The sequence below is a fragment of the Strix aluco genome, chromosome 4 (genome assembly GCF_031877795.1).
Source record: "Strix aluco isolate bStrAlu1 chromosome 4, bStrAlu1.hap1, whole genome shotgun sequence".
Classification (NCBI taxonomy): domain Eukaryota; kingdom Metazoa; phylum Chordata; class Aves; order Strigiformes; family Strigidae; genus Strix; species Strix aluco.
Genome location: NC_133934.1, coordinates 51,065,401 through 51,087,625, shown reverse-complemented (window position 1 = coordinate 51,087,625; position 22,225 = coordinate 51,065,401). Strand labels below are relative to the sequence as shown.

General features: G+C 44.8%; 2 protein-coding genes across 5 annotated transcripts; one reads left to right on the top strand and one right to left on the bottom strand.

Annotated features, from left to right (window-relative positions):
- Nucleotides 1-1,131: 1,131 nt before the first annotated feature.
- Nucleotides 1,132-21,799, bottom strand: LOC141922928 (putative E3 ubiquitin-protein ligase HERC4). Of its 3 annotated transcripts, none has more exons than XM_074823064.1 (23): nt 21,688-21,799; nt 20,708-20,840; nt 19,405-19,481; nt 18,635-18,856; nt 17,769-17,860; nt 17,045-17,175; nt 16,131-16,279; nt 15,735-15,811; nt 15,326-15,420; nt 14,060-14,119; nt 13,413-13,515; nt 13,065-13,248; nt 12,559-12,737; nt 11,314-11,412; nt 9,869-9,973; nt 9,671-9,793; nt 6,340-6,480; nt 6,082-6,248; nt 4,984-5,050; nt 4,699-4,778; nt 3,471-3,654; nt 2,993-3,092; nt 1,132-2,332 (listed from the first exon to the last, which is right to left on the bottom strand). In XM_074823064.1, exons 1-23 carry the CDS (start codon nt 21,755-21,757, stop codon nt 2,118-2,120), a joined length of 2,853 nt encoding a protein of 950 aa, XP_074679165.1. In that variant the 5' UTR covers nt 21,758-21,799; the 3' UTR covers nt 1,132-2,117. The 3 variants fall into 3 exon arrangements, with proteins under 3 accessions (XP_074679165.1, XP_074679166.1, XP_074679167.1); XM_074823065.1 differs by having other exon boundaries at nt 1,132-2,266; XM_074823066.1 differs by lacking the exon at nt 21,688-21,799 and adding an exon at nt 20,475-20,558 and having other exon boundaries at nt 20,708-20,836.
- Nucleotides 6,488-7,858, top strand: LOC141922931 (phosphatidylinositol N-acetylglucosaminyltransferase subunit Y). Of its 2 annotated transcripts, none has more exons than XM_074823069.1 (2): nt 6,488-6,805; nt 6,978-7,858. In XM_074823069.1, the coding sequence occupies exons 1-2, from the start codon at nt 6,501-6,503 to the stop codon at nt 7,117-7,119; spliced, it is 447 nt and encodes a 148-aa protein (XP_074679170.1). In that variant the 5' UTR covers nt 6,488-6,500; the 3' UTR covers nt 7,120-7,858. The 2 variants fall into 2 exon arrangements, with proteins under 2 accessions (XP_074679170.1, XP_074679171.1); XM_074823070.1 differs by having other exon boundaries at nt 6,612-6,805.
- Nucleotides 21,800-22,225: the final 426 nt, after the last annotated feature.

Sequence of the window (22,225 nt, the reverse complement as noted above, 5' to 3'; positions counted from 1 at the left end):
TTGAGGACAAATTAAAAATAGCCTTGAAAGTTACTCTGAGCTTTAATCTGCCATGTGACGTTGCATCATACATGATGAGAAGGAAATACCTCCAGGCTCTAAATAAACCTATAATCATTTAATCTCTAATGGCTTATTTTGAAATCCAGACAGAATACATCTTTTGTGCACTTGCACAGCACAGAAGATCACTCTGGGTTTCCAAGCCCTAACGGAGGCTTAGAAAAACATAAAAGAGGAAACAAGCAACCAGGAGCAGGCTGGTGAAGAGCAGCAGGCTAAACTGCCATGACAGAAAGCTGTGATGGTGTGGCAGCATCAGCCAGGCGATGGATGGGAACCCTTCAGCTCAACAGGGACAACAGCTCGGGCTTCTGTCAGCTCCCCCTTTCCACAAAAATACACCCGCCCAGGGTGGTGCCTTTCCCAGAGGATGCAAGCATCCCTGTGGTGTCCCGTCTGCCCCAGGCAGGTGAGGGGGACAGGGGATAGCTCTGCATGGGCCATGTCCCCTCACTCCCCTTGGCTGGCAGCTGGAATCTTCAAGGCACCAGTTCCCCTCTTCTCGCCACCACTGCCATGCCACCTGCTTTCCTGTACCACCCTGGCACTTGAGTGCTTCAAGTTTTTATTTACTAATTACTATACTGTAACTTAAAAGGAAGCTTTATTTTTCTTAATATGTAACAATGTCTTTTTTACTGAACTGGAAATTCATAAATACTGCCTATGTCTTTCCTAGGAAACAGTTACTTTCCTAAAGGAAAAAAAAAAAGGCACTAGCCTAACAGTCACTTCCAAAAAAGTTTATATCATTTACTGGCATTTCAAAGAGGCAGCCTCCCTGGTCCAAGAGAGTGTGCATGTGATACCCAACACAAAGTCAAGACAGAACAGGAAGTAAAAATTCTTCTGGCTTTCAATTTTTATATTCATCTAAAGCATATTCTGCACCAAATGCGAAAGACCTTGACTTGTTCGACCTATGCAATGCATCTAATTTGAAATAGACTTACATCAGCCTTTGACTTCTCTTGTGCATGGCTTCCCCGTATCAACAAAGACAGAAAACACAGATACACTGTCACACACAGGCAGCTGCGTAATGCAGGAAGAACACAACTACAGGTGTGGAAATTTAATCAATCACCATTTAATTCAACACAGTAAAAGTCTTCTTTACATATGTACGTCCACTGACACATTTAACACATCAAAGGAAAGACTGCTGAAAAATGATGATTGTTGTCTCTCTCTACATATATATATGTATTTACACAAAGCAAAATATACAGAAAAATACACATCCTGCCTTTACATCCTGCCTGACATTGTCAATATCCTGCCAGTGTTATGCAGTTTCGACAATGAGCTTCCAGCAGCCCAGCAAGCCTCATGTCCACAGGGTTCTGTACAGAGCTGTTCTGCAAGCTTAGCATTTTGTTTAACTGCCAAACATCTCTTACATCAACATCAAACATCTTAAAGATATAAACATGACAAATGTCACAGTGCTATCACACTAAAAAATTAAAAGCCCATCAATGCTTTAGAAATACAGCTTTTGACAAAGTCTCAAATCCTCATCCTAAGAACTACTCTCAGATAGTCAAAGGCCATATCCAGGTGAGCACAGCCTGCTCCTTCAATTCACAGCTTGCAGGAACATGCCAGTCACCTTAGTGTCAGTTGCTCCCCGAGAGAATCCCTAACTAATACAGATGAAAACTTTACACTAACTTCCTCTTGCATTGATGACTGCTGAGCATATACTGGCTGTGTGTTTGGTAACGTACAAATCATAGAATCCCTGCTGCTGAAAGCTCACTGACTAAACAAGACCAGCACAGTGCTGACAGGATGCACGTATATGTAAATATACTTGGTTATCAGAGTGCTTTTTGGAAGCATGTTAAATAGGAATCTTCTTTCCTAACTTTGTAATCTAACAATCAGGTATCTGGTCTAAGCTCATTTTTATAATCAATATAAAATCTCAGTGAATACACACACTCAAGTGTTTATAAAGTGCAGTAAAAATAAGACAGAGAAAAATATGACACGTGAAACAAAACTTGTTTTCTTTTTTTTTGCTTTAAAGTGCTCCTGACCAAGAGTTAGCACAAACCAAAACTTTCATTATGCTCTGTGGCACAGAGCAACTTTTTCTTCAGTATTCTTTTACTGCTGTATCTCGGGAGGAACAAAATGCGGCTGCAGGTATTGGCAAAAGGATAGACCTCATCTGGCTTTTCTGCTTGAGGATCTGCAATACAAAATGTAAAATATTCCAGTCCATAGCCAGGGATTCGATCAGATCCTGACAAAAAAGCTGAAGGAACAGGAAAAAGAAAAACAAAAACAAGTTAGAAAATTTAAAAAAATCCAAGATAATGTTATCAGAGGATGAAACTCATGGCGGTAAATTAGTGTAAAAATATGGCCATTTCCATAAGCTAATTATTTTGCTTTGTTGAATTTGTACCTAAATATAATAAAGTCTCTTGCTGATTCATAATAATTGTAAGTCCTCTTTTATTTTTACTTATATAGACTTTGTGGATGAGAAAGGCCAGGCTAGGTTTGACCTCCTATGTTTAAAAAGGATGAGCCATCTTCTGCGATCCTTTGAGAAAGCTAAACCGCTTACGTCAACATAATCTGCTCACACAAGTTGAGGCCTCTGACCAACAACTGATAACCACAAAAGTAAGGGATAAAGTAATTGCAAGGTTCGAGGTGGTCACATGCACTCAGGCAAGCCTCAAGGGATGTGAGGAGGGTCAGAGCTGTGTCTGTGCATTTCTTTGTGTCACTTCTTTGTGGCTTTCACCAGAAAATGCAGCAGCAGGGGGAACAGAAAATGCAGCAGCAGGGGGAACATGTCAAAAAGCCATTTGGAACTATAGTATTTTCATGTGCAAGCATCTAACATGTGTGCTGCAGGGGAGAGAAAAGGGCTATGAAAAGTTTAAAATGCCTTATATATTACCAAGAAACATTTTCTTTTTTTCTTCTGGGAGTCTGTAAAACACAGTCCAAAAATTCCTGATGGTTCGATCTAACTTTTTATACTGACTGTATGTCACATTCTGTCAAAGAGATAAAAACAAAACAGGCCAGTTAATCCTATTTCCATTTTTATTTAAAGCAACAATAGTTTATCTGATAAATTTCATAATGCTGTTCATAGATATTCAAATCCCCTTAACCTCTGGAATCTGCTTGTTCATTTGTTTTTCAAAGACTCATATATCCTTGAGCTATGACTTGATTTTAGTCCCCTTTATTCTTGTGCCTGATGCAGAATAGAAACAGACTCAAAACAATGACACAAATCCAAAAAAAAGAGAAAGTCCCTTGAGTTTCTGTTCTTCTGTTCATGACCTACACACTCAATGAAAGAACAGGTCAGAAGGAGTTTATGCTCAGCAGATATAGCAGAAGTACACTGTGCTTGTATCCGATACCTTTTCTAGCAGATGCCAGTCAAATTCTGCGTGTCCCTGGAGAACAATCTGGAGCTCTGTGGGGTGAAACATCTTCCACTTTCTAGCTGGGCAGCCTCTTGAAAACCCTTGCATAAAGTCCTCAAATGGCTTCCGTATCGATTCATTGAACACATAATTCACATACAAGTCAACAAATTCTTTCCTGCAAATATATTTTGAATCAAACAAGCCATGCAATAGGTGCTTTTTTAAAAGGAGAATTATAGAGAACTTAATTCCTTATTCCTTTATTCCGTATGACCTGCTCTACTGTAAAGACTCAGTCTTTACCAAGAGCAGTCATCACTGGCAATTCTTTATTCACGGAATCAGCTGGGAGGATCATCACAAATAAAAGAGAATGCTGGCCAACATGGATTCATTTTGATAATACTCCTTGTACTTTGTGTGAACACTCAGTGAAATCCTATCAGACACTTCACTATTAAGATGCAACCTAGCAGACCTAAATGGTGTAAAGTCAGCAAAACTCCCACTGAATGCCCAAGAATTACCCTGAAATCAAAATAAATACTTGCACAGCTACTAATCGGTACAACTTCACTCTTCTTTCTTTTTGTAATGGGGATTTGTTTAGTGACATTGTGCTTGTACAATCAACTCGATGTAAATGTTGTACTTCAAGCTTCCTAAACAGCCCTTTCCTGCATCCCTACAGGGTCCTCAGATCATCTCTGTAACTCAGGCCACAGAACTTCTCTCTGTACCCTGTGCTGAGGTTAATATTGACACACCTTATTGATAGACTGCTCCTTCTCTGTTATATACAAGATACACTCCATATATATAACTCGCAGGAAACATTTTGCTCATAAAAAAAACCTTATAAAGGTGTACCTATAGCTGGATTTCCCAGACAAATTATCTGTATTTCCCTGAAAATACTGTTCAGGGGTATCTTACACATTTGTTAGAAATTTCCCTGATAAGGCCAGGCATCTCTGTATATGCACATGCCAGGATGTCCAAGGATCGCCTTCTTGTCCACTGCTTGCACAACCTGCCAATGTCTGGCACATATGCAGCATGTACAGCAAGAACCAAAAGCATACAACCTACTGGACCAAGACCAACAGCACAATGCCGATGTTCAATATTTTCTAAGAGTATATGGGGATGGGCAGATACGGTATTTCATACACTTGTAACAAGACAACAGAGTAAGAAAAAGAAAAATAAAACCAACCTGTTATCCTTAGTGACGGGAATGTTGGCACCATTTTTTTTAAGTTCAACAGTAACCATGGATTCTCCTTCTTCCATTATCTACGCAAATAAATGAAAACATTGGATGCTACATCTATATATGACAGATACATATGCGCTACATCTATCATTCTTTCTTTCTGCAGGGCCTGACATAGCACTCTTACTAGTTTTGAGTTTACAGACAAGTTGTGTCATTTGCAGTGGAACACTGTCTTGCCTGAGTACATGCATAACACGTCTGAATGGCACAATAGTGTCTTACTGTGAAGTCCATGTCCAGGCTCTCAAGGGTACGATCACATTCTTCATCCAAAATCCCCTGAAGATTTCTTTTGAAAAACAAGGGAAAAAAGAGAGGAAAAACATAACCATTCAATGCTCTTTCAAATTCCACCGAAACCCATTTTTTGACAAGCAGTATTTAAATGCACATATATACAGAAAACCTATACTCACAGAGAACCTTCATATATGGCCCTAAACTGATCGATACACTTATGCCTGGCTGCTGCTATGAGCTGAGGGCAAATGCCTTCTCTGCAAAGGATTCCAGGCAAGCCCACCCCCACGCCCTGTGGGGATAACTTTACACAAAGTTCAGCAGCAAGTGGGCTTGGTCCACAGCCTTGTTCTCCCAGATACCATTTAGTGGGATGATCTGGGAGAACTGTTTTGGGGTGCAGCACCTCTCAAAGTATTGCAGGCAACCTGACGTTTCAGTCTACTGCGGACTCTTTTGCACCTCAAGGGAATCACTGGCTCATGGGAAGGAGTTCTCATCTTCTTGGCTGTTTTTAGCACTTGTGTGGAAAGCTGGGCTTCAGGGGCCTAGAAGCTTTATGTTGGTGACAGCAGCACCTCTCCCTGCTGTATCTGCCTGAAATCTTTCCCAGCGTGTGAAAACCCTGCACACGGGCTCTCAGATTTGGCACAACTGCAGCATATGGCAATACTGTGCTTGTGCATAACAACATGGTGGAAACTGATAATTACCAAATCAGAGAAAAAACAACCCAACATTAGTAACAGGGTGCTTAGTTCTTCCACATCTGAACTACAGCTCAAAGTGTTTTGAACTATATATTCACAGTGTGGACGTAAGCTCACGTGGAGCAGAAATCTGACCCCCTCTAAGCCACGGGGCTTCGCTTTTTATTTTGGCGATGCCAGCCTCTGTTTGACAGCAACATCCGTGCCCTGGACAAGGACCACTTTGGCAATCTGTGGGTTTTAGCAGCTCTGCAATGGCAAAGGTAGGTGCCACGGGTATCCTTGGCGACCTCAGTGCCCACCGCCAAGCTAGGAGACCCGCCTCGGCCGTAGCTTCCCCGCAAAGGCCCGGGCCGTGCCCGGCTCGTACCGGCCTGTGGCTGGCAACAGCTCTTCCAGGTCCTCCAGGGCGGGCGGCAGGCCCAGCAGCTTTTTGTAGAGCGCCCTGGGGAAGGGGAAGGGCGCCATGCGCCCGTTGTACAGGGCCATGCCAAGCAGCGTCCCGATCCGGGAGAAGGTGTGCTCACCGCTCGGGGCCTGGTGGAAAACAAACCCATCAGAGAAAGCCGTGACATGCCTTTTCCGGGGAGCAAGGCCCCCCTCCTCCCCAGGCCGCGGGGCCCCTTACCTGGCTGGGGAACCAGGCCAGGCCGGAGGCGACGCGGCGGAAGACGCCGGTGCTGGGTTGGCAGAGGGTCCTGACGGCGACGCTGAAGAGCTCCTGGGACATCCCGCCTTGGTCCACTCCCGCCTCGCCCTCGAACGACACCTGCGAGCCCGGAGACAGCCATGGCACCGCGGGGGGAAGAGGGCGGGGAGCGGAACCGCAGTGCGCGCACGGCAGCGCGGCCCGGGCCGGCTTGGCGGGCGCACCGGAGGCGGCGCGGGGCGCGGCGGACCGGGGCAGCGGCCATGCTGCGCCGCGGCGGGCGCTGTGCGGCGGCCCTGCTGCTGCGGCGGGCGGCGAGCGGCGGCGGCCAGAGCCAGGGCCAGCACCCCGGCCAGGGCCAGGGGCAGGGCTCGGTGCGGCCGCAGCCGCTGGAGCCGTCGCTGCTGCGCTTCCTGGTGTGCCCGCTCTCCAAGCGGCCGCTGAGGTGAGGTGAGGGGCGTGGGCCGCGCCGGGCCCTCCAGGGCGGGAGAGCAGCTCCCGCTGCCTGCCCTTGGCCTGCTGCTGCCGCCCCGGGTCGAGCGGGAAGGGCTGGCAGAGGGCAAACTCAGGTTATTCACTCCTCCGTTTGTTTGTCTTCCCCTGACTTGCCTGGCCAGGTACGAAGAAGCTACTAACGAGCTCATTAACGAGGAGCTGGGCATTGCATACCCCATCATCGACGGCATCCCGAACATGGTCCCAGAGGCTGCCAGGACGACTCAGAAGAAGCCCCCAGCTGAGGGCTCGAAGCAGCCCTGAGGAACCCCCCAGCCACAGTGGTAAAGCGGGGCGATGGCCGGGGGAGGCATGCTGCCCTCCCTGCCCACGCTGACTGTACTTGTTCCTCTCCTGTCCCTAGCAGGCTTGTTTTACTCAGCCAGTGTAGATGAAACCTTCCCGCAGGGCTGCACCAGCACAAACAGTTTATGTTTCTACAGTCTCCTCCTTCCTATCACAATACCAGTTTATGTATTTTTCCACCTGTGGACCTGGATGGGGATTAAGCTTTTTAGGCACAACTAGTGTGATGCATTTGCTAATCTCTGGGCTTCTCTAAAGTAACACGGTTTATTTAATCTCATCAGGTATTGCAACTGATTTGAGAGAGTTCCCTTCTGGCACTAGTGACTGTTGTCATTTTCTTAGTGGTGTCTGGAACTGTATAAAGTTCTCTGCAGCAGCCTATTACTTAATTACTGCTAAGGCAGATAAAGAGGAGGAACAACAAGAGGCACTAATTCCTTCTAGTGTATCCCTTCAAGAGTGTTGTGCATTGTAGTGGCACTGATGAAAATCCTCTAGGTGGTGATCATTTTTGCAGAACTGTACCCTGACTGAAATAACTGATCTTAAATAATAAGCAATGACAACATGCAGTGATATGAATCTCTCTTTGAATTACAAGGTTTAGTTTTGTTTTGAACTGATAGGTGTATTGAAATGTATTTGTCTCACTGTCAGAATGTAAAATAAATTAGGCTGATGTTTAATAACAAAACTTGAGTTAAATGAAGACATTTACTTGAATGATACCCATGTCTGTATGTCCAGTAGCTGCTTGCTTGCTGTGGGGAAATGAGAGTGCTCCAGAAAAGATGTACTTGTGCATTTGGGGATTTTGTTAGGGTGGCCTCCAACATATTCCAGTGTCTACTTAGGAGATGTATGTCCCTGTACTATTTGTTAAATGTGTCTTAGTGCCCAAGTTTGATAGGCAGGCTGGGTCATCTTCATTAAAGAGGCATCTTCTGACAGGTTAGTGGTAAAACACCACCAACAGAATCCAGGATTTGGTAGCCAAGTTGGCAGCTACAAATGCTTTTACGCATGCAGAGTATCTTTCCACTTAGTGCTATCCTCACTAGACAGGGAACAGCAGATACTCCTGCTAAATACTTCAACCTTTCCTGTTTTCATTTACAGCAACACTAGAGAATGGAGTGACAGACCACTGTGAGGGTGTCATGTGCAAAGAACTGTGTTCTCGGTATTGTCTGACAAAATGTCTTCACAGGACACAGCTACAAAGGGGGCAGGTTAATGCTATGATAACCTATTACAAGGGTTTTTTATGTTTTGCTACAGGGTGGTGTATATCTGCAACACAAACACATGAATGTCCTTTATGTGCTAAAAAATTCAGAAATGCAGCACCAAGTAGTAAATACTGCAGACCTGAGTGTATCTTGGTGGGATACTAACAATGCAGTCAGATTGATCAGGCTGCTGCTGGGCAAATAATGCTGTGATGCACAGTTTGAAAAGCAGTGCCTGCAAGACGTGTATTCGAAAGCTGACTCTAGCTACGTGCAGCTGTTTGTTGGAGCTCCCTGTACAATCAGTGGAGAGAGACTCCAGATCTAGAGGACAGTACAGAGCACAAGCTGTAAACAAATGCCTCTTTCAGCTGATGTAGTCAGGGAGGGGGAAGGAGAAGTAGCTCTAGGAGCCATTGTGAATCTTCTCCTAAGTATACAGGAAGGAAAAGCTTTGACAGCTCTGGTTGGTAAGAAGGCTCACTTGAAAAGAACCAGGACTGGGTACTAGGGCACTGAGGTTGGTGGTTCCTGCTGTGCCAGCGTGGTGCTGGACTCTGATGGCCCTTGTGTTAGTGACGGATATGGCACATGGTCCCCAAGCTGAGCTCTGCTCTGGCCAGGTGCTCTGTTCCTACATCAGCCATCTAATGGCTTCTGCAGGGCTGGGCTAGCATTGTGATACCCGAAAAAAATATAGCTGTCAGAACCTTTGGGTTTGTGTGGAAACCACAGACTAAAGCCACATGGAGACAGCAGCATTATAATCAGCTTTTCATCCCTTGCTGGCACTATCCTTCCTTTCCCTTCAGGCAGCATCTCCGTGAAATAAATGGCTTCTGTGGCTGTGTCACTTGCTGACCTCTTAAGGCTGGCTCCCTGGCCACCAGGTTTTTCACCTATAGTAAACTAGCCTAGAGTCTTTAAAGTCAGTCTAGCAGTCATAGTAATGGACTTTGCCAATTACCAGTTTGCTGAGCAACCCTATTACATTACCCTGAAGCAACTTTCACAGTAAATAGCACTGTCACTTGCATTTAACTTATGCCAACAAAGCTTGATGGCTACCTGGAGTAAGAATGTAAGATACTGCCCTCCAGATTTATTTTACAACCCCTGTGGAACATGTTTTATAAGAATTTGGTGACTAGATGTTTTGTTGTATGCTCAGTGAATACTGAAACCCTCCTACCAATACTTCAGTAACACTGAAAACGAAAGAGCACTGCAGCAATATATTCAGAGCTAACAAATAATACAATTTGGTATCTTACCTTTAAGATCTTCTTGAATTGCTCAGTTGATGCATTATTTAAATGGGTCCATATGTCTTGCAGAAGGTACTGTCTTCTGACTGGAAAAATCCAGTGATCCGGCTCCATCACTATCAAGGCTATCTGAAGATTGAAGTAACAGTCTGTTAGAAGTGTGTTTTTCTCTTCTAAATTGTAAAAAAAATTGGCCACGCTTACCTCACTACAGGGGCTGGACAGAGCTTTGCGTTCTATATTATGAATGGCAATCTTGTCGTGCATGTCAAAGATGCATGGATATTTGGTCAGCTTCCACAGGGCCATCTGAAATGACAAGGAAGAAAGAAAAAGATATGTTGATTTTCTCTTGTAAAATCAGAGTTCAGGGGTACACGTGCAGACTGAACTGCCAGTCTGTACCCTGGCAAAGTCCTGTGTCTCTGAAACATGCCCTTCTTGTGTACATGAACGCTACACTAACAGAGGCACACTTTCTAAAAGCAGCTTCTCAACACAGTTCTGTGAGTGGGAAATGCTGACAGAGAGGCATCTGAACTGTCTGTGCAGGCAGATACTTGCATTACGGTGCCCCAAGAATAAAACACAGAGTGATTTTAATAGCATCTTCCATAAATCAGCTAAACCAAAACACACAGAAAAATGTCCTGGATACCCATGTTATGGTACACTGTTGTTAAAAACTGTTGGGTTTATTATCTGTAATACCAAAAGTAGATGTTGGTATACAAAATAATCTAATTCAAACTGTTACACCTCCAGTGTGATAAGGCAGCAACTTCAGGTAATGTCCTATTTGGCTTTTGATTCTATACTGTTTCTCAAACCTCCTCCTCCTCTGCTCTGATTAATTGATACAAAATTGGTACATCAGCAAATGAAAGCTTATGAAACAATTAGGCAGTTGCCCTGCGAATTCCAGCCAAGTTGCCAGAAAACCACATTTTTTGCCTAAGGAAGCCCCTACTATCCACGTTTCCATTTCACAGAATCACAGAATCATTCAGGTTGCAAAAGACCCTTGGGATCATCGAGTCCAACCATCAGCCCTATTCTACAAAGTCCTCCCCTAGACCATATCCCCCAACATCTCATCTAAACCACCCTTAAACAACCTCGTGCTGCTTCCTGTGACACTGATTGCATTTGGTAGCTAATTTTCACTCCTTCATGTCCTGAAGAAATGAACCATTTCACAGATTATTTTTTAGTACCATGGCTTCGTTTTTAGATGTAAGTAAATTGAAATGCTCAGCAGGATTTCTACGCAAAAGTTTAGAGACCTCACAATATTTCTGTTAATTAAACATAATAAAATCCGGAGGAACAAGAAGTATAGCAACCATCCCTCACAGTGCTATTTCACACTGATCACCAGTTCAAAGCAAATAGAGCTGCTTAAGACACTGGAGGACAGCTCCAACTCTTAGAACCAGGGGTCATCTCAGGAAAGGCACTATTGTAGCTACCAAAATACCAGGATGGTAAATGGCTTGCATAATTTAGAACAGCTGGAGGGCTAGGGAAAATGCATTGTCTTTGAGATGGACTGAGCTAGAGTCTAGAGCTGACTTTCATATATATCAACTCATTTAAATAAAACAAAAAAACCCTGCTTTGCACTGCTGGTAAGATTTTATACTTACTTCTTTTACATTAAAGATGAAAAACAATTCCATAATCGCTTTCACTTGAGGCACATAGAAGTTGTTTTCTTGTACTCTGAAACCAGTTCTGGAGTTCACCTGTATTGATATATGTAATATGAAAAGGGGTGTCAGCAGATCTAGTGAGCCATGCATCTGTGTGGCAGGACAGAACTAAGGAGTAACAGGGCTCTCTGCAGGAAGTGCTCTGAGATTCTGCACAGGAGTGGAAGGGTAGAAGTGCTATGAGTAGCACAGAACTCAACAGTGAGAAGTCTCAGAAAACCACGTATAAACTAGCAGGAGAGCAATTTTCATTTACAATGAAGACCCCTTAACAGGACTCCGTCAGGAAAGGTATGTTTCACTTTGCAGGACAATCTGATATTCCCTATTCACATTCACAATTGTTGTCTGGCAAAGATATGATTTCTGGGGACACAGTGAACATGTAAAGCTCCAAATGATGTAACCACTTATGGAGGAGTAGGCCTGCTGCACTTTTCAGGTTTTTTTTCTGAATGAATACAGATTCAAGAGTCTAAACTTCGAGGCCCAAATCTGCATTCTCAGCCAAAAGGATATTCAATTCTGAACAAAATTTAATGGCTCACTCTGATTCATATGAAGTGCATGCTTGAGCTCTTGACTTTCCTGAAACTTGAACATCTCAGCATGAGAAAGGATGGTTGTCAAGAAGAATACAGTTATTGCCCCCTTTCTTCCTCTCGTTTGTATGCAGCTAAAGATGCTCTAAATCTATTGTCCCAGAAAATTTCTCAGGTAACGGGCTCTTAAAGCATCACGCAGTGTTACTGTGGCAGCCACAACATGCCAGGCAGGTGGGTTTTGTCTTTTAAATGCTGTGAGCAGTTGCTGGGGTGAGGGATCTCACCAGCAGAAAGGGGAATGAGCATGCTACACAATGGATACCACATCAGTAGCTCTGTATGCATCAGTGCATGCACTCCTCACACCATTGAAAGCATCCCTCCCCCTGCCAGGAGTGGTGACATGCTTCAGCTTCGCACTTCTCTAGAGGATCAGCCAGGCACAAGTCAAGAGCAGGATTCCTTCAAAGCTATGCTGGTGTAGAGCCAATGAGATTCCTGAAGCAATGTCAAATGACAAGGTCCCGTGTTTCCTTGTAAGAGGGAAACCCAAAGAGATAATTCAACAAGTAAAAAGGATTAAAATACTCATACTGATACATCCTATCTAATCAGGATCCAAACACTTTCTCACCTGGTAAAGAATCTGCAGTATTTGCAGGGTCACTGTTTCATGTGGGTGCAGGTTGGAGAGGTTTCTTTGGCTCCTTATGACTTCTGTGTGATATTGAAAAAGGCTTTTCTGGGAAACCCTCTGATATAGAATGATCAGCTTCTCGAAAAAGGATGTTTCTAGATTTGACCACAGGCATTCTGTAAAGAAAGCAGCTAGTGAAGTATCCATCACAGGTAACATGCAAATAACTGCCATTCCTGGATGAAGCTGCATTTTCTCTTTTTACCAAATGAATTAAACCCAAAAAATGCTTAATTTTGCAGTACACAAAATAGGAAACCTCAAACTAAGAATTCTGTTTTTCTTGTGTCTTGCTGCATAGTCCCCATGTTTCTACTTCTACTGAAAGCATTTCTTTCACACTGAATTCTAGAACAAATTACATCAGTGATACTAACTCTTGCTCCGCAGCTGAAAATGACCAAGCATTTAAATCATTCAGTTCTATCATCATAAAACACTACCAAGAGTTTGCAGGTCCTTTGGCTGGAGCTTCGTGATGGCTTGTGCTAGAAGCCTGAGAGCATGGTAAGAGCTCTCATCCTGTCCCTGCAGAAGGAAAGGCAAGATCAAGTAGACTCTGAAATTTTCAGGTGAGATGGGAGAGGAAGACAATGATGGCAGTAACTTCTCAATCTCCTTTTGCACCTTCAGAGGAAAAAAAAAAAAAAAAAGAGGCAAGGGTAAAAAATGCAATTATGTTTTGCCAAAATAATCTATGAATTAGGTTGGCATGAAATTCCCAAGTTTCACGCACAAATCCAGACCTCCTCAGTATCTGTGTAGTGGGAATCCTTATATCGAATCCTTACCTCTTGGAAGACTTCTGGCTTCTTGCTGATCTTCTCATAAAAATGTTGCACTTTGGCTATGTCTACACCCGAGACTTCTTTGGAAGTTTTGAAATGTTTGTCTCTATCACAAAGGAAAAAGAAGAGCACCAAATGATGTGAGAAGCTGGGTTTTGTTACTGACTGAAGAATAGTGAAGCATCTTAACATCAGAAAATACTTGGAAAGTTCAGCCCCAGCTCCAGTTGGTATAATTTCATCTGTTCTAAGAAGATACTCTCACTGTGGTGTGACCTGATCCTTTCTGTTTTGTGTGGCTGTGCACTGTTAATGGTAGGCTTCCTGTATTTCACCCTAAAACAACTTGCACAGTGCCGGGAGGAGCTATTATGGATCCTTTGGGAGCTGTAGTAGTGCATAAAGGGATTATCATCATCTGTCAAATGTCACTATAGGATAATCTGCTAGAATGTGAGCTTCTATAGCAAATTTCAATGGGACTGGGGGGATAAAAAATTTAATTTTAGCTTGGGCTTTGAAAAATACAGACTGGCTTCTTGCAAATTCAGATACGACTAATCTCTACATATGTGGCCTAAAATAACACTTTCTGGTCAGTTTACTTGCAGCCAATATATTCTGTTATTGTCTGAGTCAGCGTACACTACCTTTTCTCTAGGAAGCTTCCATTGATGCAAGCCTCAGATGAAAAGATCCGCCTGATATTCCTGATAGTAAAAAACAAAGCAAAGTCAATCCTTTCAGCATGAGTAGCAACTTCAGGCTTTTAATTCTGAAAGAACAAAAACCGTGTGTACAAGTGTGTCTGCACCTGACCACATAAAACTTTTCTTAGCACTACTTTATCGAGAGCGTTGCAGAAGACATGGCATTCGAGGAGTTAGTGATCTTTGGCAAGCCACCTCTGCTTGTGTGAGGGAACCTGCTCAAGCACCCCATGCCAGCATGGGCTGCATGCTGGTGGGTGTTATGATGGAGATAACTTCTCCAGACAGGTTGGGACATTACCTGATTTTGCTTGTTATGCAAAATAAAAGGCACTGACGCATGGGAGGGAGGAGGAACTCCTCCACAGATGGAGGATCTTTGTAGCATGCTGAGGGAAAATCCATCAGGGTATCCATTTGCTGCTGCACGAAAGCTAGGTTCCCAGTGTCTGAAGGGATGTTAGACTTACTCACTACCTGTATTCCTGGTTCTATTCTTATTAAAGCAGCTATTTTATCAAGCGATTTGCTGTCAGGATCTTCCTGTTGAGATCTGGAAAGAACCCTCTCTCTCTCACCCTTTCAACAACCACTTTCCATATGATCCAAACCATACTAAAAGTGGTCAGGGAAACATTTAGATCTAAATTAGCCAAGATTTTTAAATGCTCAAAATCAGCAGCTGGCCAAAGAAAATAACCTCCCACGTAAGATCTGAAAAAAGACTACATACTCATAATTTTCAGCTGTAAGTGTAAGGCTTCCCGCAGTAGTTACTTAGTGCTTTTGAAAATGGGCAACTAAAGAAGGGATCGCTAATTTTTAAATGCTGACACACACAAAGCATTCTAGTTTGGGTACTCTGGATTATGATTTTTGCACAAGGCCTCAGCCTGCAGACCAAATCTTTCACTGATTTAACTTGTTGGCTCTTCATCAACTTAACAATCATTCTGTGCAAGAGGAGGAGGACAGACCTCCAAAGCCAGCCAGTACATCTGCTCTGTTCCTGCAAAAGGGTTATCAAAGGGCTGTTGCTTATCAACACCTCTTTTTCCTGTGCAAAACCTAAGTAAGAAGTGCTGGTACAAGATTCTGTCTCGGCTAGATTCTTGAACATCAGTCCCTACAATAGTCTCCAAAGAATAGTTTTTAGAGAAAATCATGTATCAGGGGTAAAAAAAACCCAGCAGGTTTCTGACTTACTTTTTCATACTCTCCCAGTGTTGCGAACTGCAATTAGAAATCCATGTGTCCACATCTTTATCCTTCAGAGTGGCAATTCCATTCAAACAGGAATTCTGTGTGAAATCATTAAAATATTGATGAGGCTACAGGTCTAGCAGATGGGATTCTTTTTTTCAAGCCAATCATTACAAAAAAAGATTTCAGCCTAAGTGTGAACAAATCAATGGTCATCCAGCACGATCCAGATGCATTAACCACAAAACAGATATATAATTGCACTACAAGTTAGTTTCTGTGTAAGCATGGAAAGAACCTCAAGAGACATATATGAACTTGGTGCAGTAAGAGCAGGATGGAAAATCTGTATGTTTCCAGTAGTAATGTGAACAATGGTAAAATTAGAAGCCATGATCAAATATGCACATACCTTGTTGTTCTTGCAAAGGACAATACTTCGGTTTCCTCCTGCAATAATTTCAATCACCTCTTGTGGCACGTCGTTTTCTGTGAAAGAATCAAAATATTTTCAAAGGAACATTTGAAGAGACAGTCATTATCTTCAGAGAGTTCAGTGCACAGATACGGAACAGTAAAAAAATCCCTCAAGATAGTAGCTGTCTGTCTAAAAGTTGTTTCTATGTGGCCATTACCCATGATGATAAATCAAGCAGAAAAGGAATTATCCATTGCTAGAATCTGTTGGGATGATCAAGCAAGCATGAGACATAATGTTAGCCTCTCAGTGTAAACATGAAATCAAGAAAGCAAGAATCTCCCTAGAAGAAAAGAATACAGATTGTACACATCTGCAATGACTAATTACCCTGACAGGATCTTCCAGTATTCACTGGTGAATTGATGGGAATTGGTATCAACTGATTAGGCTTTCTCTCATCTCCCAGCGGTCCTTCTTCATCAGAACCAAATGAATAGACTTTGTCCAAGGAGGGAACATAGACCAGTGTGTGCTGTCTGTTCAGAAAAAGAAGAATGGTCATAACAAGCTAATACCACTGAGCTAGTCAGAATAAAATCTACAGATATGTTTTCAGAGTGAATAGCTGAGGCTTGTCTTTAAAAGTCCTGACAGTTCAGCTATAGAATCCCTTTAACCAAAGTCTTAGGACTCTTCCTTGCATAAACATTCAGCAATAAAGAAACATATGGACTCAAATTTCCTATATTATCCTCTGATGTTTGTGATTTATCCTGGTTCCACATACAAAAATAAAGTGTTATGCCTTGCTAGCTTCACGCCCTTCCATTTTTTCAAGCACAATTTCTATGCTGCTGAGCCTGATACAAAGCCCAGGAGAGTTGACAGGAGACTTTTTCTGGCTCAGTTCCAGAAACTGGATAATTATCACCACTCTTCAGTTCTTTCCAAGGACCCACAAGTTTGTCAAAGTGGACGTGAACTCTGTGACTCTCCCAACGCAGGCTTTTAACAGTCTTTTGCCCTTTGGAACCCAGTACATCCCGCATTTCTTAAAAGAGCAAAAACCAAGGGTTTCTGGTATCTTTTGCAGCCCTCTGCTTGGCATGGGCTGAGGGTTCTGCTTTCACAGGGGCTGTGGCAGGAGGGTGCCTTACACATGAGGAATGGACAATATTCTGACAGTGCTGACCTACTGGGATACAGGGATTTGAACATCTTGGTGACTCCCCTCCCTACTGCTCTTCAGTGATTCCCCTAAGACCTTGACCTTAGAAGGCACTTTATTTGTACTTTCCCACCTGCCACAGGCAACCTGAGAAACTCTTGCTCCCCACAGCTCGGCCACCACACGAGGTGTGAGTTCATTGCGGGTGGAGTTGTGACCGAGCTGGCCAGCCCCTCCTGCTCCAAAGGTGCACACCAACCCCTCCTGGAAGATGAAGAAACAAACAACAGGATCACTGCATTATTAATGGCATTCAAATGGTCACCACCAAGAGTGAGCAAGCAAGACACAATATGTTATATGGGACTCTACTTAAAAGAGTTCCCTGATTCAAACACAGGTAGAGTTCACTTCTCATCAAACATAATCTTACACTGTAATGTCCAAATCAATTAACTCCTGAAAAAAGCAATTTAACTCCTGAGAATAACTCCCTGTTGCTTAAGAATTTTACTTGTATGAGTGAAGCCTGCTGAATTAGCTATTCTTCACATTTTCTGAAGTCCCCAATATGCTACAAAAAAAAAAAAAAATTTTCAAAAATACTGAGAGTTGAACTGTACCTCTTTGCCCCAGGATTCCCATTCACCATCTCCCTGCAAAAGTCTGCATGCAGGTGATGGGAATCTGAGAAAAGGCTGGTTTCCCCAATAGCTTAGTTAGCACCCCTTGGGGATTGTCTTTAGACTCAGATGGAAGCAGGCATTGCCATCCCAATTTCTCTGTGCTGACTTTTAGCGGCGTATCTTTTCTCACAGGGTGAGGTCTCAGATGCTGACTTTCCACATCAAACTCACCTTGGAGAGAACTGCAGTGTGATCTGTCCCGCATGAGATAAACACAGTCTTCCAGTGCTCTAATGCTCTAACGTATGATGGGCAGCTCCTGCCTGGAAAGGAGATGGTACTGCTAAAGTGAAAGAGTAGGGGGGGGTCTCACACAAAGAAAGATTTCTAAAATACGGGGTTTTTAGCACCTTTCAGTCCCCTCTTACAGCAATTCATGTATTTACAACTTGGTTTTGGGTTGTTTCCTACCCTCCACCATAAACATACTTTTTCTCATAATGTTCTTTTTCATAGTATTTTCTTTTCCTTTACATTTGATCTGAAACAAAACACAGCACTTCGACATCTGCTTGCCAAAAGGTATTTGGCTTCAAAATAGCTCTCAAGGGTGTGGACTCATTCAGACCCTGCTGACTTCAGGTTCTGTCTGGATAGGGCAACTCTGCTCCGGTCTTCTAAGTTTGAAGACAATGGGTGATTTTAATTCTTCTCTCACCTTGTGTTTACAGAGAATTAAAGAAGGCAAAGAGGTATAAAATTATTTCATGCAAGACTGCCTGGAGAGAGAATGGGACAGGAAAGAGACCTCCGAGACACACAGTTTTAAGAGCCCATGCTATCCAGTTGGCTCCATAAAATGATTGGAAGTTCTCTGTAAAAACACAACCCCTAAATCCCTTGTCCCTGCATGCCCTTCCTGGTCAGGATACAATAGCTTGGAAACAAATAACTTATCCAGGTATACTTTCTTCAAAAGACTTTATTGTCCACTGCTGCTCCAAAGGGGCTTGACAGTCCAGAGCCACTCCTGTGTCTGCATTGGCCAGGAAAACACCTTCCTACTGCTCTGCTCCCAAACTGCTGTCCTTCCTTACCTTCTGTGTCTCCGAGTCCCAGCTGTCCAAAATCGTTCTTTCCCCAGGAGTACACAGCTCCAGAGAGTGACACGGCCACACTGTGAGCTCCTCCAGCAGCAATTTGAGCTAGTGGGATGCCCTTCAGTCTTTCCACCAACTGTGGTTGGGGGATGAGCGTGGTTTGGCTCCCCACTCCAAGCTGTCCGTGGGTGTTCTGGCCCCAGGTGAAGAGCTCACCTCCTTCACACACAGAACAAAAAGAAACAGCTCAGCCTCACTGCCTCCCTTGAGTCTTTGGTAGTAGGAGTGAAAATTGTGTTGTTTTGAGGGATCTAGCTGCAAGGTGAGACCACCATCTGTAGCCAAATCTCCCTGTTTGCTTCTGACCCCTCTGGGGCAGCCCATGCTGCCCGTGTGACGCTGCACAGCAGGAATAAAGACAGGATGTTTCCACCTCTAAAGCCATACTTGCAAGAAGTTCCCAACCAGAGAGGTGCTCCAACTTAAGACTGAGCAGGTCTGGTGACAACGGAGTGGAGTGGCCACATCTGCTCTCCACAACACACCTTTGCAGAGGGGTAGTGGTCAGGAGCTGGAGAGTGACAGAGCTGCATGTCCCTGGGTGCTGGGAGGAAAGGGCAGCGCTGGTAGCCAGCGCACTTTGTGTCCCCCACCCTTCGCCAACTAGGTGTCACCAACTACTGGGAGTAGTTCAAACACTCCCTTCCAAGCACAAGCCTGCCATAATGTGATTCCCATTTGGAGAAGTGTGCTTTGAAAGAGGCTACCTCTGGACAGTGCCATGGCGTGCTGGTCCCCACATGCTATTTGAACAATATCTTGGTTTCTTAGTTCTTTCACCAGCCTACAAAAATAAGGAAAAAAAAAAAAACCAAATCAAAATAGATAGATGCTGTGCCATGAGACATAGTAAAGAAAGAAGATCCTCTGCTCGCCAAGTCCTAGCATGTTTAGCAGGAATTACATGGAAAAATATAGGTGACCTGTAAGTTGATTCACCCTGCTCTTATGCTAGCCTACTGCAGCTGGGCTAACTGATTTGATTGTGGTTTGCACCATGGGAAGCTGGAAGAGAATCAGGCTCAGCCCCAGGCAAGCTAACAGAAAACCCCACAGCAAACTGCTGTGCCATTTTTAGATGAGGATTAGTCTCTGTCCTGGTTTTGGCTGGGATAGAGTTAATATTCTTCCTAGTAGAAGAGTACAGTGCTGTGTTTCGGATTCAGTGTGAGAATAATGTCACTAGCACACTGACGTTTTAGTTGTTGCTAAGTAGAGCTTATCCTAAGTTAAGGATTTTTCAGTTTCCCATGCTCTGCCAGAGAGCAGGTGCACAAGAAGCTGGGAGGGAGCATGGCCAGGACAACTGACCTGAACTAGCCAAAGGGATATTCCATACCATAGAACATCCTGCTCAGTATATGAGCTGGGGGGAGTTGGCCGGGAGGGGCTGATCGCTGCTCAGGCATCGGTCAGCGGGCGGTGAGCAACTGCATTGTCTTTTCTTGGGTTTTATTTCTCTTTCTCTTTTTTATTATATTCCTTTTCATTACTATTATTATATTTTAGTTTAGGTTACTTATTAAACCGTTCTTGTCTCAACCCACAAGTTTTACTTTTTTTCCGATTCTCCTCCCCATCCCACTGGGAGGGGGGAGGAGTGAGCAAGCAGCTGTATGGTGCTCAGTTGCTGGCTGGGGTTAAACCACAACACCCTCACAGCTTAATCAGAAGGTGGCAAGGTTTGGGTGTGCTTGGGTCTTTCACCCAGTTTTCCCAAGCCACGTGTGGTTTGCAAGTCATCCGCATTACTCTGGTATGTGCTACCGATCCTTACTAAGTTTGAGAGAAACCTGTCTCGTGTGCACCCCATGCAGCTCAGATCTTGGTATTATCCTCAGAATCAGGCAATTCTTGCTGGCTTTAAAAAGAAGATAAAGTTTTGGGTACTAGGAATGTACGTGTTTCAGTTCCCTCTCTACAACAGGAACATACCTCAGTCTCTTGGAAAAGTCAGACACATTTTCTGACCGTTACCATCCATACCTCCACGCTGCAAAAGCTTCTTACCTTGTCTTAGAGCAGTCAGCTGAAGCTGTAGCCCAATGTTCAGAAAGCTTCCCATCAGGGGAGAGAATGAGCATATGTGTTGCATCGTGGTTTGAGCATTGCACCTTCTCATTCTTCTGCGACTGCGTGTCCTCTGCAGAACAAATACAGGCAGGCACGGCTGTCATGCTGAGGCAGCGGGCATCTTATCCATCTCGGCGCCCTCCCCAAGATCTCTGTGTGCTACTGCTTTCACCAAGAGCTTCTGCTCCTCAGTGAAAAGTGAGACAAGTGTGTATGACATTTTCTCAGGCCCCTTGGGGTTCCTCTGTCCTACCCACTGCTTGGTTTCATGCCAGGTGACTCTCCTGGCAATCACTAAGAGACATTTCTCCATCTCTTAGGCTGCTGTGCCACCAGCTCCCAAGTCAATCACTGAAACATCAGCAGAAGCACACTATCACTTTCGCACAGCTGTGGAGTATCCCGGGGAGATAAAGCACTTCCTGAGGTATCTCACCGCCCCAGATTTGTCACAGCCTTGGTGATAGGACGCCTTGAAGTCAGGTGTTTCACAAGACACTGGAGAAGCAATGACGGAAAATGCACACCTTGCCTATTTACAGCAGAACGAAGCCCCTTCTTGCCTACAGCTGAGGGGCTGCAGGTGCTTTCCTGACCCTGAGGCACCAGATCTACGCAGTTACCTGCGTGTGGCCCTACTGCAGCACAAGTGGCTGAGCACCAGGATGCCCAAGCGTGTAAGATGCTCACAGCAAAGCCTTCCCTGACCCCCCCGGGGACTCGCTGTCCACCCTTCCCACACCTCCCCGGCTTAACCCCAACGTGTAACCAGATAGGGAAATTCACGTCGTGCTCTCCCTCCTCCCAGCCTCCCCCGACGGCCGCGCACCGGGACACGTTTAAGCCGCTGATGCAGAGGTTCGCCCCCCTCTCCGCCCGCCGCCCTCCCCGGCCGCTCCGCTCCCGCCGGTCTGTACCTCCCGTGCCCCCTGGCTGCCCCGGGCGGCCGCTCCCCCGGCCCCGCCGCCGCCGCCGTCCCGCCGCCATCGCCCGCCCGCTCGCTCGGCGGCAGCGCCGGGGAAGGCCCCGCCCCGCCGGGGAAACGGGAACCGAAACTACTGGGCAGCGGGAGGAGGAGCGGGAGCGGCCGGTTCCTCGGGGAGCCCGGAGCTGGGAACTCTGAAATGGCGGGAGGTGCCGGGGCTTCGGTGAGCTGCCGGCGGGAGCGGCTGCTCTCGGGGCGGGAGGAGAGGGGAAAACAGAGAGCGGGAGGAAGGATGCCGGGCTTCCCGTGTGGAAAAGGCAATCGTTTGACTTCATTATTCACCTCGGAGGGTGACCCGCCCGTGTCCGGCCTTTATAGCTTTCTGTAAACTCAGAGACCTACCCCCCTGCTCCCTGTATCCTGGGTAAGAGCCCCCGCAAATTCAGGGGGGCTCCTTGTCTGGGTGAAGTCAAGCAGCAAGCAAAATGCCCGGCTTAGAAATATCAACATCTAAAAGACGTCTGCTTCTA